Source organism: Phyllobates terribilis, unplaced genomic scaffold (genome assembly GCF_046119375.1).
Source record: "Phyllobates terribilis strain yellow unplaced genomic scaffold, ASM4611937v1 Scaffold_11__3_contigs__length_659146591, whole genome shotgun sequence".
Classification (NCBI taxonomy): Eukaryota; Metazoa; Chordata; class Amphibia; order Anura; family Dendrobatidae; genus Phyllobates; species Phyllobates terribilis.
Genome location: NW_027362771.1, coordinates 328,281,728 through 328,295,790, shown reverse-complemented (window position 1 = coordinate 328,295,790; position 14,063 = coordinate 328,281,728). Strand labels below are relative to the sequence as shown.

At 45.1% G+C, this 14,063-nt stretch overlaps 1 protein-coding gene across 2 annotated transcripts in view; it reads left to right on the top strand.

The window, feature by feature from the left end:
• ETFA (electron transfer flavoprotein subunit alpha) overlaps positions 1–13,830 on the top strand; it is a 70,814-nt gene extending 56,984 nt beyond the window's left edge. Inside the window, exons 11-12 of one of the 2 annotated variants that reach the window (XM_073652658.1) lie at positions 945–1,025; positions 13,780–13,830. In XM_073652658.1, the coding sequence (XP_073508759.1) occupies positions 945–1,025; positions 13,780–13,815 (117 nt within the window). In that variant the 3' untranslated portion in view covers positions 13,816–13,830. Of the gene's footprint in view, positions 1–944; positions 1,026–2,840; positions 3,051–13,779 lie in introns of those variants that run through there. The other variant, XM_073652657.1, reaches the window with a different exon arrangement.
• Positions 13,831–14,063: the final 233 nt, after the last annotated feature.

The window sequence follows — 14,063 nt, the reverse complement described above, 5'->3', positions numbered from 1 at the left end:
AACTTCTTCTTGGTACACGGTACTGATGATGTCTCTCCAGCATCACCTGTGCAGTTTTTGAATTTGGAAGGGCAGAAGCACCTGTGGTGTCATCACCATGTGGTGACCACTAGCCTAGCACCCTAAGAGGACAAATGAAACTGGAAAGCTATACCTACACTTTCCTTCCACCTCCAGCCTCAGCTCCATCTTCTGCCAGTCTGGAAGGAATAAGAACCTCTTGCTAATCTCCTTAAATATTAGCAAAAGGACCAATATCCAATGTTTATTTAATATACCTCAATGCCTGCATCCGCTGGTTCAGTTTGTTTGCTCTCACTAAGGAAGGCTGAGGTCCGTCCTTCCCGTATGAGTATTGTATTGCTGCCTCCAGTGGCAAATGTGGTTAAAACCTAGAATCTTTCCTCCCCGAGATGGTTTGCCTCACCAGTGATAATGAAACTGATAGGAATTGTGAGCAGCAAGCACAAATACTTAGAACCTTTCTTGTGATATCATGCAGACACTGCCCTCCTCCCTAAACTAATCCTATGCTGCGCTTGTCCACTCCTTCCCTATCATCGGACATGATCGATGGCTTAGCCAGCCAAAAGCACGTTTAGCCACTATCCAATAAGTATTACTGGGGATGGCGCGAGGAGTGATCTCATGCCTCAGCTGAAGTGCTCGGAAGCGTAAATGCCTATGCCTAGAGCACTTCCTTGCACTAAACCAGCCACTCAGCTTGGCGCTTATCTGGAGGTATTTGTGCTGGACGGTCTTCAGACGTTCCATAGAACTTGATGGAGAGCACATACATGCTCTGGTACCTTTCCATTGACAGGGTTTCAGGGACCTCTTTTCTTTAAAATAGATGTGGTTTTCACCTCTGAAACCCAGACCTAGCTTTACATTGTCACTTTTTTTTCTTAATTGGAATCTCTCATTTGTTTTTGTGCTTTCAGACCATTGTTGCCATAAACAAAGATCCAGAGGCTCCAATATTCCAGGTGTCAGATTATGGCTTGGTAGCTGATTTATTTAAGGTAAACTATCTTTTTGTACATACAGGGTGTTTTATTGGTTTACCTAGGGTATGACACTATGATGATTTTAGTTTGTGTTCTACCCCAAAATCCATGTGGAGTTTGCCTCCAATAGCTTTAAATTGCAAATGTCCCTTCTTGTTCCAACCAGTGACATATTTTAAATCTGTGTTTAAAGAAAAAAATTAAGTGGTAGGTCATTTTTCAAAGCAGATTACCCACTGAATGGGACTAACCTGCATGCTGATCCCCAACATATCTTACTGCATTTTTTTTGCACATAAATTCCTTCATGGGAACATAGACCCTGATTCATTATGGCATTTACACCTTTTTTTCGCTTCGCTTTTTTCATTTAATTTTTGCCTTTTTTAAAGTTTGTTTTTATGTGTTCCGGATTTTTTTTTTTGTTTTAAAAAGTTGCACATTTTCTTTGTGTGCAAATGTACTCCATTTGCCCCTCCTAGAATAATTTATGTACGTCTGAACTTTTTCCCAAATTTTGTGACATTTCAAAGGATCATACAACTTTTTGCCATAAAGAGTCACAAATAAGGTTAAAGACAAAAATAAAGAACATTTTTTTTGTGCATAATTAAAGAACCATGAGTACCATTGTGAAAAAAAATTGTTCAAAAAACTTTTAATTCCACAGGACAGAGATAGAAAAGTAACTTAAACCCTCCAAGTGATGAATTGGGACCAGTCTTACAGATTGGTTCAGTTTGTTTCACTGTACCACGTATAGTGATGTCTCACATGTGTAAAGGTCCTAAGTAAAATATTATATAGTTTTATATGTACCTGAGTACATAACTTATTATATAGACATCCTGGTTGTATTAATATCATCTATATCTGACTTGTTCTTGACATTGCTTCCAGGTTACGCTGTTGCCTGCCTTGTATGCTTTTCTGTGCTCCACAGGGAACAGCAGGTGGCAGTGCCAGTACTTAATGCGGCTCCTGAACTGTCGCCTGCTGGCAGGATCCAAGCCACAGTCACTTAGTGTACAACATGTAGACTATTTCCTCAATAAATTTTGTAGGAGCAAATTAATTCCACCCGATGGAAACAGATATTGTAAATAATTGAAGATTTCTTTTCATTGAGGACCACCCTTCTACACTACTCATATTTACACATGTGGCTAAAGTAAAGGTTAGACCGTGCAACCAGTTGACCGCTATCCAAGTATGTGCAATGCTTTTCTGTATAATTAAGCTCTGCATTGGCTTAAAGTACTGCCCTAATTTGGTCCTTTACCCATTAAAGTGTTAGTCTTGCTCCACTTACTTCCATAGTGGGAGATGAGCCGGACTGGTGACTTCACGAGATATCTACTGGGCAATCAGCAGGTATCATGCACCTTAGAATGACAGGTGCACAAAAGTAGCTCAACGCACACAACCGGGCAGACATCTGTAAACGTGTTGTCACCGTCCTCTCACACCTTCTGATGTGGAAGCGAACAGAGCCAGAATACCTATTTAAAACCAGTATTTTTGTCTTAAATGACAAATTTTGTAGATGTGGTGGACCTAGCTTTTTATTTTGGGCTTCCAGAACAAACTTTTTTTTTTTTTTGTTACAATATTTACCAAAAAATTAAATTTAGCAAAATTAAAAAGTGATCTTACCTTCTGAAAGCTGCTGACTTTCAACCAGACAAATAAAATCCAGCCTGATTTGATCTTTGCCCTCCTCCAAATAGAGGGTCACACTCAGATTTTTGATAAGACCAGATGACTTGTGTACTGGGGTTATATATTGTCATCAACTGTGTGTGTTTTATGTTTGGGTTTTTTTTGCAGGCAGTCCCAGAAATGACTGAATTGCTGAAGAAAAAATAGTCTGTCCATCCAATGGAATAGCTGCTGCGCCTAGGAAATTTGTACTTGATTCTCTGTTAATACGCACATGACATCACAGAAACACTGTATAAAATTCTTATACTTTTTTTTTATTGGCAGCGATTACATTTATAAGTATCACAACTTTATTAAACCGATGCTAAAATTTAAGCTGTGAGTAATGTGTTATGATGAGTGTTTTTTTTTTTTTTATCGTTGTGTAGAGGATCATAGCCATGGACCATCATTCTATTAATTAATGATTACCTCTAGTATAGTCAGGAACTTGATAATAAAAATCCTAATAAATGACTTTGTTATAGGAAGCCTATTTGAGAGTCACAGATTGCTTTTATATTGCTCCCAAAACTATACCCAACACACAAGTTCGCCTTTGGATAACCTAAATTTTGTATTTTTAGGAACTGCAAAGTAATGATATATTTGAACCTTGAACTGGCTGTTTAGTGCAAGAATTACCCTTTCCAAGCTTGAGCTCTCGATATGTATTTAAAATTCTGTAATCCTCTAGCCGTAAACCTTTCATTCAGTGTGAGGCCATATGGAATGTCTACAAGGTGGTGAGTGTAACCTCACAAATATTACAGTCCAGCCACAAGAAGTCGCTCACATTTGTATGAGCTGTAAGGGTTCACTCTCTCGGGTAGCCGTTTGGAACACGAAACTACAGGATTTTTTTTATATCACACATGGAATAGTATTTATTGCCACTGGTTCTACAATACCGAAACAAAACTATAAATAAAAAATCCATAGCCTTGTCCAGGCACTAACTAAACAACACAGACCCATGCTACTCAGACATGGCTGAGTCAGCGGTTTTGTGTGACCGAACTGAGACTACTGTCCATAGCAACCACTGATACTTACAGTTTGGTGCACATGGCCTGTGCAGTTTCTTCTCATAGAGACTCTGGCTTGTCTCTCTCCAGCTCCAACACAACCCAGTCTGCTCAGCTTCCTCCAGTGGACTAACCAGTGTGCACATGGCTTGGATCTAGTCATAGCTATCTAGGTGCATCTAATCAGGACCTGTAGTGCTAGGATTTAACCCTAGCCTACCTGGCTTTCCTACAAAGCCATATGTCCAAGATTATTAAATTTTTACGAATTCCATTCAATAACTTCTTCCAAAAAATGTTGCATGATGATTGTTTTTTTTCCTTAGTCTGTTAATCAATTCTTCCAATTTTGGGTGCAAAAAATGCTGCCATTCATCATTCCAAACTTAAAGTAGCAGTCCCCTTAAAGGGAATCTGTCACTGTTTCTTTGCTATGTAATCTGAAAGCAGCATGCTGGAGGGGCTGAGACCATGCTTCCAGCATTGTCAAAGAAAATGTGGTATCCAGCTCCAAGTTAAAACATGTGTTTAATTAATCCGTGTTAAAAATTACATCCATGAGGAAAGGGTATGGTGGGGGGGGGTAGGTGAACATTGCTATGCGTTTTGAACGATCTAGCGTTCTTTGTCACAGCTTCTGGAACAGTGTGTCGGTGCATCCTTAAATTTCACTGATAATTACAAACCGGTGTACTAATTTAGTGACATGGTTAGGCGTGTCCACAGACATCATCACTGAAAAGAAAGCAGCATTGTGTCACTTGCTGCTGTGCATGCTGTAATTTTTATACAATCACTATTTTCTCAGCTGCAGATCTAGCAGTGCTCAGAATGCTGAGCCTTGTGTAACACCACCCACACCATTGATTAGCAGGTTTCTATCAATGTACAGTGTACACAAAAGCTGACAATCAGTGGTGGGGGTGAATGGAGCAGTTGAATAGGAGGCATGAGACACCTAGTCCCGTAGTGATAATCTCCTGCTGATAAAATACTGATTTTCATTGAAACCGCAACGCACAGCCTAGTAAGTAACAAATTGGTGTAAGCAGGCTCAGCCCCTACATCATGCTGCTCTCAGATTACATAGCAAAAATCTGCCTACAGATTCCCTTTAAAAAGTTATTTACTAATGCTAGGGGTTACGTTCGTACTGAAACGGGACAGCAGGAGAGATCAGTTTTAGTAAATGATATTCTTCATAAAATCATTTGCAAACCTTGTTTCCTAGAGCTTAAAAGGGTAAAATTGGCAGATTTTAAAATGTACGTCACTGGTGTATTTCTGTGCAAATTGCCTCTTCAGAGAAAAAGAGGTCTTGTACTCTATAGCGCCACCTATTGGAAGCAGCAATCCTACAAGTCACAATCAATCCTTTAACGAGTCGTGCAATATGACTTAGGATATTATTTCTGTGCTGAATGGTTCTTTTGCATGTGGATCAGATTTGTTGAAAGCCTAGCCACATGCCTACTGTATCTTGCTGTGGATTTTGTGCAAATCTGAAGGTAAAATTCTCAGCCCTTTACCCTCATTTCTCCTAGAAATATATTAACAAGTGAGTGTTATCAGCTGGGAGGGGGGGTGTTCCTACCTTCATAATCCAATCGGCGCTGACAATGTTACTGTGTGGACATATGCCCAACTACTAATGTCCAGTTATCAATTTATTCTTAAACTTCGAGTAAGAATAATAGCGAACGAGCACAATACAGAGATATAAGAAAATATGTACAGTGGTATGAAAGTGTTTTCCCCCTTCCTGATTTCTTATCCTTTTGCATGTTTGTCACACTTAAATGTTTCAGACCACAAAACAAACTTAAATATTAGATAAAGATAACACAAATAAACACAAAATGCAGTTTTTAAATGAAGGTCTTTATTAAGGGAAAAAGAAATCCTAACCTACAGTTAAACTATGTTACTATGTTACAGGGCCCTGGGTGAAAAAGTGACCCAGCCCCCCTTAAAACATAAAGTGTGATTTATCACATCTTTGGGAAGCTGAGTTCAATTTCCCTAGCCACATACAGGCCTGATTACTGCCACACCTGTTTTCAATCAAAAAATCACAAATAGGACCTGCCTGACAAAGTGAAGTAGACCAAAAGATCCTCAAAAGCTAGACCTCCTGCTGCGATCCAAAGAAATTCAGGAACAAATGAGAAACAAAGTAATTGAGATCTTAATCAGTCTGGAAAACGTTATAAAGCTATTTCTACGGACTGACGAGACAAAAGTTTAACTTTTCGGAAAATGTATGTCCCGTTACATCTGGCGCAGAAGTAACAGCATTTCAGAAAAGGAACATCATACCAACAGTAAAACATGGTGGTGGTAGTGTGATGGTCTGGGGCTGTTTTACTTCTTCCAGACCTGGAAGACTTGCTGTGGTAAATGGAACAATGAATTCCGCTGTCTACCAAAAAATCCTAAAAGAGAATGTCCGGCCATCTGTTCGTAACCTCAAGCTGAAGAGCATTTGGGTTATGCAGCAGGACAATGATCCAAAACACACCCACAAGTCCACCTCTGACTGGCTTAAGAAAAACCAAAATTAATAGTGTTGAGCGAGCACTAAAATGCTCGGGTGCTCGAAGCTCAGGCCGAGCTCACCGTGATACTCGGGTGCTCGACCCGAGCAACAAGCACAATGTTAGTCTATGGGAGACCCGAGCATTTTTGCGGCGGCACCCCCGGCAGTCTGTAGAAAGCCTAAAAAGTGCCCAAAACGATAGGGACAGTGCTCAAAAGACATAGGGGCAGCATGGGGATCGCCCCTGGAAGCATTTCTGACCCCCAGGTCATTGCTGTTAACAACGTGGTCAGAGGTATTAAGCCACTTTTACGGGCTCACAATAAAACGTTCAAAAACGAAACTGAAACTGCTTTCCTGTGAAATATGTTAAGGAATTTCCTTTCCAGGGTAAAGACTTGTGTATAAGGTAAAATAAATAACCAAAAACAAAAATACTCCTCCACACCTTGGGCTATGTTCACAAGTAGCATTTTTCATGCGTTTTTGCACTTTTGTATTGCTTTCAACCGTGACAAATGCATTCAGCGGGAACTGTCATTTTAACATTTTACAACCTTATCTGGCCATGTGCCGTGTGACAGATGCATACAGTGCTGAAAAGACATGGGAACAGCATGGGGAAGACCCCTGGAAGCATCTCTGACTCCCAGGTCACTGCCTAAAAGTGTGCCCATCAGAAGTGATCCTTGCCGCATCAGAAGATGCAGACTTGCAACTATCCCCGTGCAAGTCCTTGTCCCAGGGCAGTGTTCAATTGTACCTCCCCCATTCCTTGCAATGCAAGCGCAAATATGCAGCCAACCACCCACCCACCCGCATGCTGCAATACCATACTGCTAGCTTTCACTTGAAAGGAGGCCTTTTAGTTTGGAGGAAGCCGAAGCTGGCCACTACCTCATGGCTGCTTTGGCAGCGAGGTATCCATACTCAGTACCCCGGCGGCTGGGTGTCCATAAACGGTCCCCAGCCGCCCCTATTTCTCCTGTCACCTTCCCACACACTTTTCTTAGCCTGGCCTGCTTTAGGGAAGCATAGGACGAGCCCACCAGAGAACAAGACTCCTCCGGTGGACCCTGGCTTCTCCATCAGGGGAGTTGAGAGTGCCAAGGTGAGGAGCATGATGATAATGATAGAAGTTAGCATCGGCTTTGTTTTCTTTTAATGCAAGCGTAAGTGTGCAGCCTGCCACCCACCCACCCCAGGCTGCAATGCCATACTGCTAGCTTGCACTTGAAATGGGGCCTTTTAGTTTGGAGGAGGCCGAAGCTGGCCACTACCTCATGGCTGCTTCGGCGGCCTGGTATCCATACTCAGTCCCCAGCCGCCCGGCGGCCGGGTGTCCACACTCGGTCTCCAGCCACCAGGGGGCGGCCGGGTGTCCATACTCGGTCCCCAGCCGCCCCGCGGCCGGGTGTCCACACACGGTCCCCAGCCGCCCCTATTTCTCCTGTCACCTTCCCACACACTTTTCTTAGCCAGGCCTGCTTTAGGGCAGCAATGGACGAGCCCACCAGAGAACCAGACTCCTCCGGTGGGCCCTGGCTTCTCCATCAGGGGAGTTGAGAGTGCCAAGGTGAGGAGCATGATGATGATGATAGAAGTTAGCATCTGCTTTGTTTTCTTGGAATGCAAGCGCATGTATGTAGTAGCGGCTAGGCCTGAGGTGGTCAGCGTTTTGGCGCATATCCTTCCTCCTCCGAGGATTGCTGGATGTTTTCCTGCTACTATCCCAGTTCTATGACTCCCGTTAAAACAAAGCTTCAGGTGATAAATGATGGATGAGGTGGTGGCAAAGGAGAAAGAGCAGGAGGAACAGGGACCATTCACATCAATATCAGGCCAGTCAACCACATGTCTTGTAGGATATGTTTCTGTACCAAAAGGAGCGGTTTGGCTACACAGTTATAGGGCATACAGTGAGTGCAATGCCTACCAAAAATTTAGAGGCACTCCAATGCCCCTTGGAAGTTACATGGAGGTCAGAGGGCCTTAACTAAACCGTTTTTTCCATTTATAGCAACTGGGTCTCCTGTGCACTGTTGGCCTAAGCAGTGAATGGAAGGCTTTCCAAAAATATGAGGAACTGCAATGCCCCTTGAAACAGACGTGGATTACAGCGTACTAAAAACCTTCTACCCATTATTGGGGAGTGGGTCTCCCTTAGTGTTTGCCTATGCATTGAAAAGCAAAAGCTGACTAAAATTAGGAGGAAATGCAATGCCCGTTGGAAGAGTCGTGGAGGTCGCAGTAGCTTAACAAGACTGTTTTAATGCCCCTTGGAAAAGTGGTGGAGGTCACAGTAGCTTAACAAGACGGTTTTAATGCCCCTTGGAAAAGTGGTGGAGGTCACAGTAGCTTAACAAGACGGTTTTAATGCCCCTCGGAAGAGACGTGGAGGTCACAGTAGCTTAACAAGATGGTTTTAATGCCCCTTACAAGAGCCATGCAGTACAGCATATTACAAACATTATTCCCATTTTTGGGGAGTGGGTCTCCCATAGTCTTTGCTTATGCCTTCCAAGCAAAAGCTGCCAAAAATTAGGAGGAAATGCAATGCCCGTTCGAAGAGTCGTGGAGGTTAGAGTTAATAAAAACAACATTTCAATGCCCCTTGGAAGAGCTGTGGAGTTCAGAGTGGTTTAACAAGACGCTTTTAATGCCCCTTGGAAGAGACGTGGAGGTCCCAGTAGCTTAACAAGACTGTTTTAATGCCCCTTGGAAGAGACTTGGAGGTCGCAGTAGCTTAACAAGACGGCTTTAATGCCCCTTACAAGAGCCATACAGTACAGGATCTTAAAAATAATATTCCCATTATTGGGGAGTGGGTCTCCCACAGTCTTTGCTTATGCCTTCCAAGCAGAAGCTGACAAAAATAAGGATGGAGGAACTTTCAATAATGGCAACACGGACCACAGTAACCCTGGTGGTATAGTGGTGGTGGAGGCTGAGGATAAGGAGAAGAACATATAACAGCCGAAATGAGGAAGCGTATACCCATGTGTGGCTGTGAAGCGGCGCATGTGAATACACCTCCCGAAATAACACAGTGGATTTGACTTTGTTACTCTGCTGTCATTTGGTCGTGATGAGAAGTCTAGGCCAATCCAGCCCTTGTCCATTTTGATAAGGGTCAGCTTGTCAGCATTGTCAGTTGACAGGCGAGTATGCTTATCAGTTATAATTCCCCCAGCGGCACTAAAAACACGCTCCGATAACACGCTAGCGGCAGGGCAGGCCAGGACCTCCAAGGCATACAGAGCGAGTTCATTCCACGTGTCCAGCTTGGATACCCAATAATTAAAAGGCACAGAGGAATCACAGAGGATGCTGGTACAGTCGGCAAGGTACTCCCTCACCATCTTTTGAAACTTTCCACTCCTTGTGAGAGTACCCCATGCCTCAGGGTCTTTCCGAAGGGAGGGTCTAAGAAAACTGTCCCAGAACGTTGACAGTGTTCCCCTGCCTTTGCTGGATTGGAGTTGCGTCTCTCTCGCATGTACGCCTTGGTTGGGCAACGAACTGTGACCTCTGCCGCTAGCGTGTTCAGATGGGAATTTTTTTAACAGTTCTGCAGCAAGGGCCTTCTGGTACTGCCCCATTTTTGTAGACCTCTCCACCTCAGGAATAAGAGAGTGAAAGTTCTCCTTGTAGCGGGGGTCTAAAAGTGTCACCAACCAGTAATGACTGTCACCCAACATTTTGACAACGCGAGGGTCATGGTTAAGGCAGCGTAACATAAAGTCAGCCATGCGTGCCAGACTGGTAACGGGCAAGACTTCCGTGTCCTCACCAAGATGATGACTGACCATGCTCTCCTCCTCTCCCCCCCCCCCCCCTGTCCTCAGGCCACCCACGCTGAACCAACGGTATGACAGTTGTACAGGTACTACCGTCTACAGCGCATGATACAAGCTCCTGTTTTTCCTCCTCCTCCTCTCCCTCATTGTCCCACAATGCACGTTGGGATGAGATGAGGCTGGGCTGTGAGTAATCGACCGCTACGGCTTCTTGATCCATCTCATCATACTCTGGCTGCAATGCCTCCTCTTTTATTCTCTGCAGAGAGCGTTGCAAAAGACAGACAAGTGGAATGCTGATGCTAATGATGGCGTCATCGCCACTCACCATCTTGGTGGACTCCTCAAAGTTTGTCAAGATGGTACATATGTCAGACATCCAGGTCCACTCCTGAGGTCTTATGTGTGGAGTCTGACCTGAATATCGACGGCCTTGTTGCAGCTTGTACTCCACAACTGCTCTCTTCTGCTCACAAATCATTTGCAGCATGTGGAGGGTAGAGTTCCAACGTGTGGGGACATCACACACCAGTCGGTGTGACGGAAGCTGCAAACGCTGCTGCAACACAGCAAGGGCGGCGGAAGCTGTAGCTGGCTTGCGAAAATGAGCTGACAGGCAGCGTACTTTGACGAGCAGATCTGGCAACTCGGGGTACGATTTAAGAAACCGCTGACCCACGAGGTTAAGCACATGAGCCAGGCATGGTGCGCGTGTGATCTCGCCTCGCCTCAGCGCCGTCACCAGGTTACGGCCATTGTCACACACGACCATGCCTGGATGTAGGTTCAGCAGTCTCAGCCACAGATCTGCCTGCTCTTTCACAGCTGTCCACAACTCACAAGCAGTGTGAGGTTTCTCACCTAAGCTTATGAGTTTCAGCACAGCCTGTTGCCGCTTGGCGGAGGCAGTACTGCAGTGCTTCCAGCTTGTAACTGATGTGGTGATATCTGAGATGGAGGCTGAACATGAGGAGGAGGAGGATGATGCGCAGGAGCTGTACACTGTGGGGGCAACTCTGACTGACATAGGGCCCGCAATCCTCAGTGTGGGGAGGATGTGTTCCGTCCCAAGGTCCGAATGGGTCGCGGCTTCCACTATGTTTACCCAGTGTGCCGTCAGGGAGATGTACCGTCCCTGGCCACAAGCACTTTTCCACGTGTCCGTTGTCAGGTGGACTCTCCCAGTAACTGCGTTGTTGAGGGCACGGCCGATGTTTTGGGACACGTGCTTGTGTAGTGCGGAGATGGCACACCGGGCAAAATAGCGTCGGCTGGGGACCGAGTACCGAGGGACGGCCACCGCCATAAGGTTGAGGAAGGATTCCGTCTCCACCAGCCTAAAAGGCAGCATTTCCAACGCAAGCAGTCGTGAAATGTGCGAATTTAGGACTGTGGCCTGTGGGGCGTTGGCTGTGAATTTCCGCTTTCGTTCAAAGGTCTGGGATATGGACAATTGAACGCTGCGGTGGGACATGGACGTGGATGCTGTTTCTTGAGAAACTGCCATAACAAGTGAAGACTGAGAGGAGGGGGCATCTTTGCATGCAGTATGGACAGGGGATTGCCTTGCACACACAACAGGGGGTTCTATTGCACGCACAACAGCGGAAGAAGCAGTGGTGACACCTTCTGACACTGGTCGTGGACCCTGGGGTTCACCCCACAAAGTCGGGTGCTTTGCTGCCATGTGCCTGATCATGCTGGTGGTGGTCAGGCTGGTAGTTTCGTCACCCCTGCTGATGCTGGCATGGCAGGTGGTACAAATGGCCTTTTTGGGGTTTTCAGCAGAGTCTTTAAAAAAATTCCAGACTCTGGAAGACCTACAGGTTGTACTGGCAACGTCCCTTGTGTTGGTGTTATGGGGAACTGTTGCCTGCCTTCTGTGTGCGGCCACCACACTGCTTCTTCCTGCCTGTTGGGGTACTCTGCCTCCCTCACTCTGTGTGCTGCTGGCCTCGCTCTGAATGTCCTCCTGCTACGTTGGGTCAGTTACTAGATCATCCACCACCTCCTCCTCCTCCTCTTCCACTTGCGCACCACGATCCTCCTCCTCACTTCCTGGCAATTGTGTCTCGTCATCGTCCACCTCTTGTGACAAATTGCTAGCGTCGACTTCCTGTGGCCGTGGCTGTTCAAATATTTGGGCATCGCTACATGGGATTTCCTCTTCCACCACTTCAAGCGGAGCAGGCGAGGGGCACAAATCTGGAAATGGACCAGTGAACAGCTCTTCAGAGTGTCCAAGTGTGGGATCAGTTGCTGTCTAACGCCACTCGGCCTGGTGGGAGGAAGGAGCATCAGGGTGAGGAGGAGTATGTGGTCGAGACGCACGGCTAAATAAGATTTGACCATGTGGAAGACAGACTGGAGGTGGTGGTGCCCAGGTAACTGGAGTATTATCTGCTATCCAATTAATAACCTGTTCTTACTGATCAGTTCGCAATACTGGTGTTGTTCTGTGCTTCCCTAGTAATTCGGTCAAGAAGTGGAAGCGAGAAGATGTGGCTGTTGGTTGTGGCACATTTTCACCTTGGCCACGTCCCCATCCTCTGCACGCACCATCACCAGAACGTCCAGTTCCACGTCCCTTGCCACGCGCCTTGCCCATTGTAAAGGCTATGTGCCCACGTTGCGGAACTGAAGCATATTTTTTACGCTTCTCCCTGGCGGGAAAATCGCATGCGGATTTTACATGCGGTTTTCCCGCCAGGTAGAAGCGTTTGTGAGGCGTCTTTGCATGCATTTCCGCATGCGGGTTATCAAGCACTTCTCCAAGTGATTTTAGCATCACTTGGAAAAGTGCTTGACAACTTGTTCACACTATATAAATCCATGCAACCGGCATGGATTTATATAGTGTGACCAAGTAATAGTTAAAAAAAAAAAAAAAGAATCAGAATGGTAAAAAATAAAGTTTATACTCACCTTCCGATGCATTCCCTGCCCCGTCCGGAGTCTTGAGCGGCTCACGCTGTTGTGTGCAGGACCTGCGGTGACGTCATTGAGTCATGTGATGGGTCACATGACTCAATGACGTGGCAGGTCCTTCACACAACAGCGCGACGGCGGGAAAACATCAGAAGATAAGTATAAACTTTACTTTTTCTTTTTTTTACAGGTTCTTTGGTACCCAGGTCTGGATGAGAGTCTCCTCTCCTCCAGACTTGGGTACCATCCGCACATTGATTCCGCTGCGCTTCCGCAAAATTAATGGACATGCTGCGGATTTTTGACCGCAGCATGGGCATTGACATTGCGGAATGCCATTGGGGACCATGGGGTGCGGATATACATGCGTTTTACAAGCGTTTACGCTGCGGAAATTCCGCAGCATATACGATTGCAATACGCAACGTGGGCACGCAGCCTAAAGGGAGTAAAATAGCTTACACTCGCACTATCAATGGAAAAAGGGTAATAAAAAGTAGATTAGAACTGTGGAAGAGGAAAACCACAGTTCTGTTTCTCTGGCCTACACCTGACTCTTTTAAACAATCTGAACAATCAGGGAGAAACTATTACTGTTTTTCTTTACGGAAAAAATACCAAAAGCTGAATAATAGAGATTTTTTACCGTGGAATGGCAAAACCACAGTTACTGTTTACTGATGTATACCAGACAATTGTAAATAGATATATTTGCGGCTGAACAGTGAGCAACACAGTCAAACTGTTTTTTTGTTTTTTGTTTTTTTTAGGTAAAAATGGCCCAAAAGTGGATAATACAGGTTTGAACCGTGGAACTGCAAAACCACACTTCTGTTTCTCTGGCCTACACCAGACTCTTTTTAAAAAAATATATTTGTATTAATAAGAGGGGTATTTGTTTTTTTTTAGATGAAAAAAAAAAAGGATTTTTCCTGGCCCCCGACACCTGGTGCTAAGTCCAGCAATTTCAGCAACAGGAGCACACAGGACTGTAATGCAGCGTTTGCTGGTATAACCACTGCGTCTCCTATACAGCCTGCCTGCCTGGTATCTG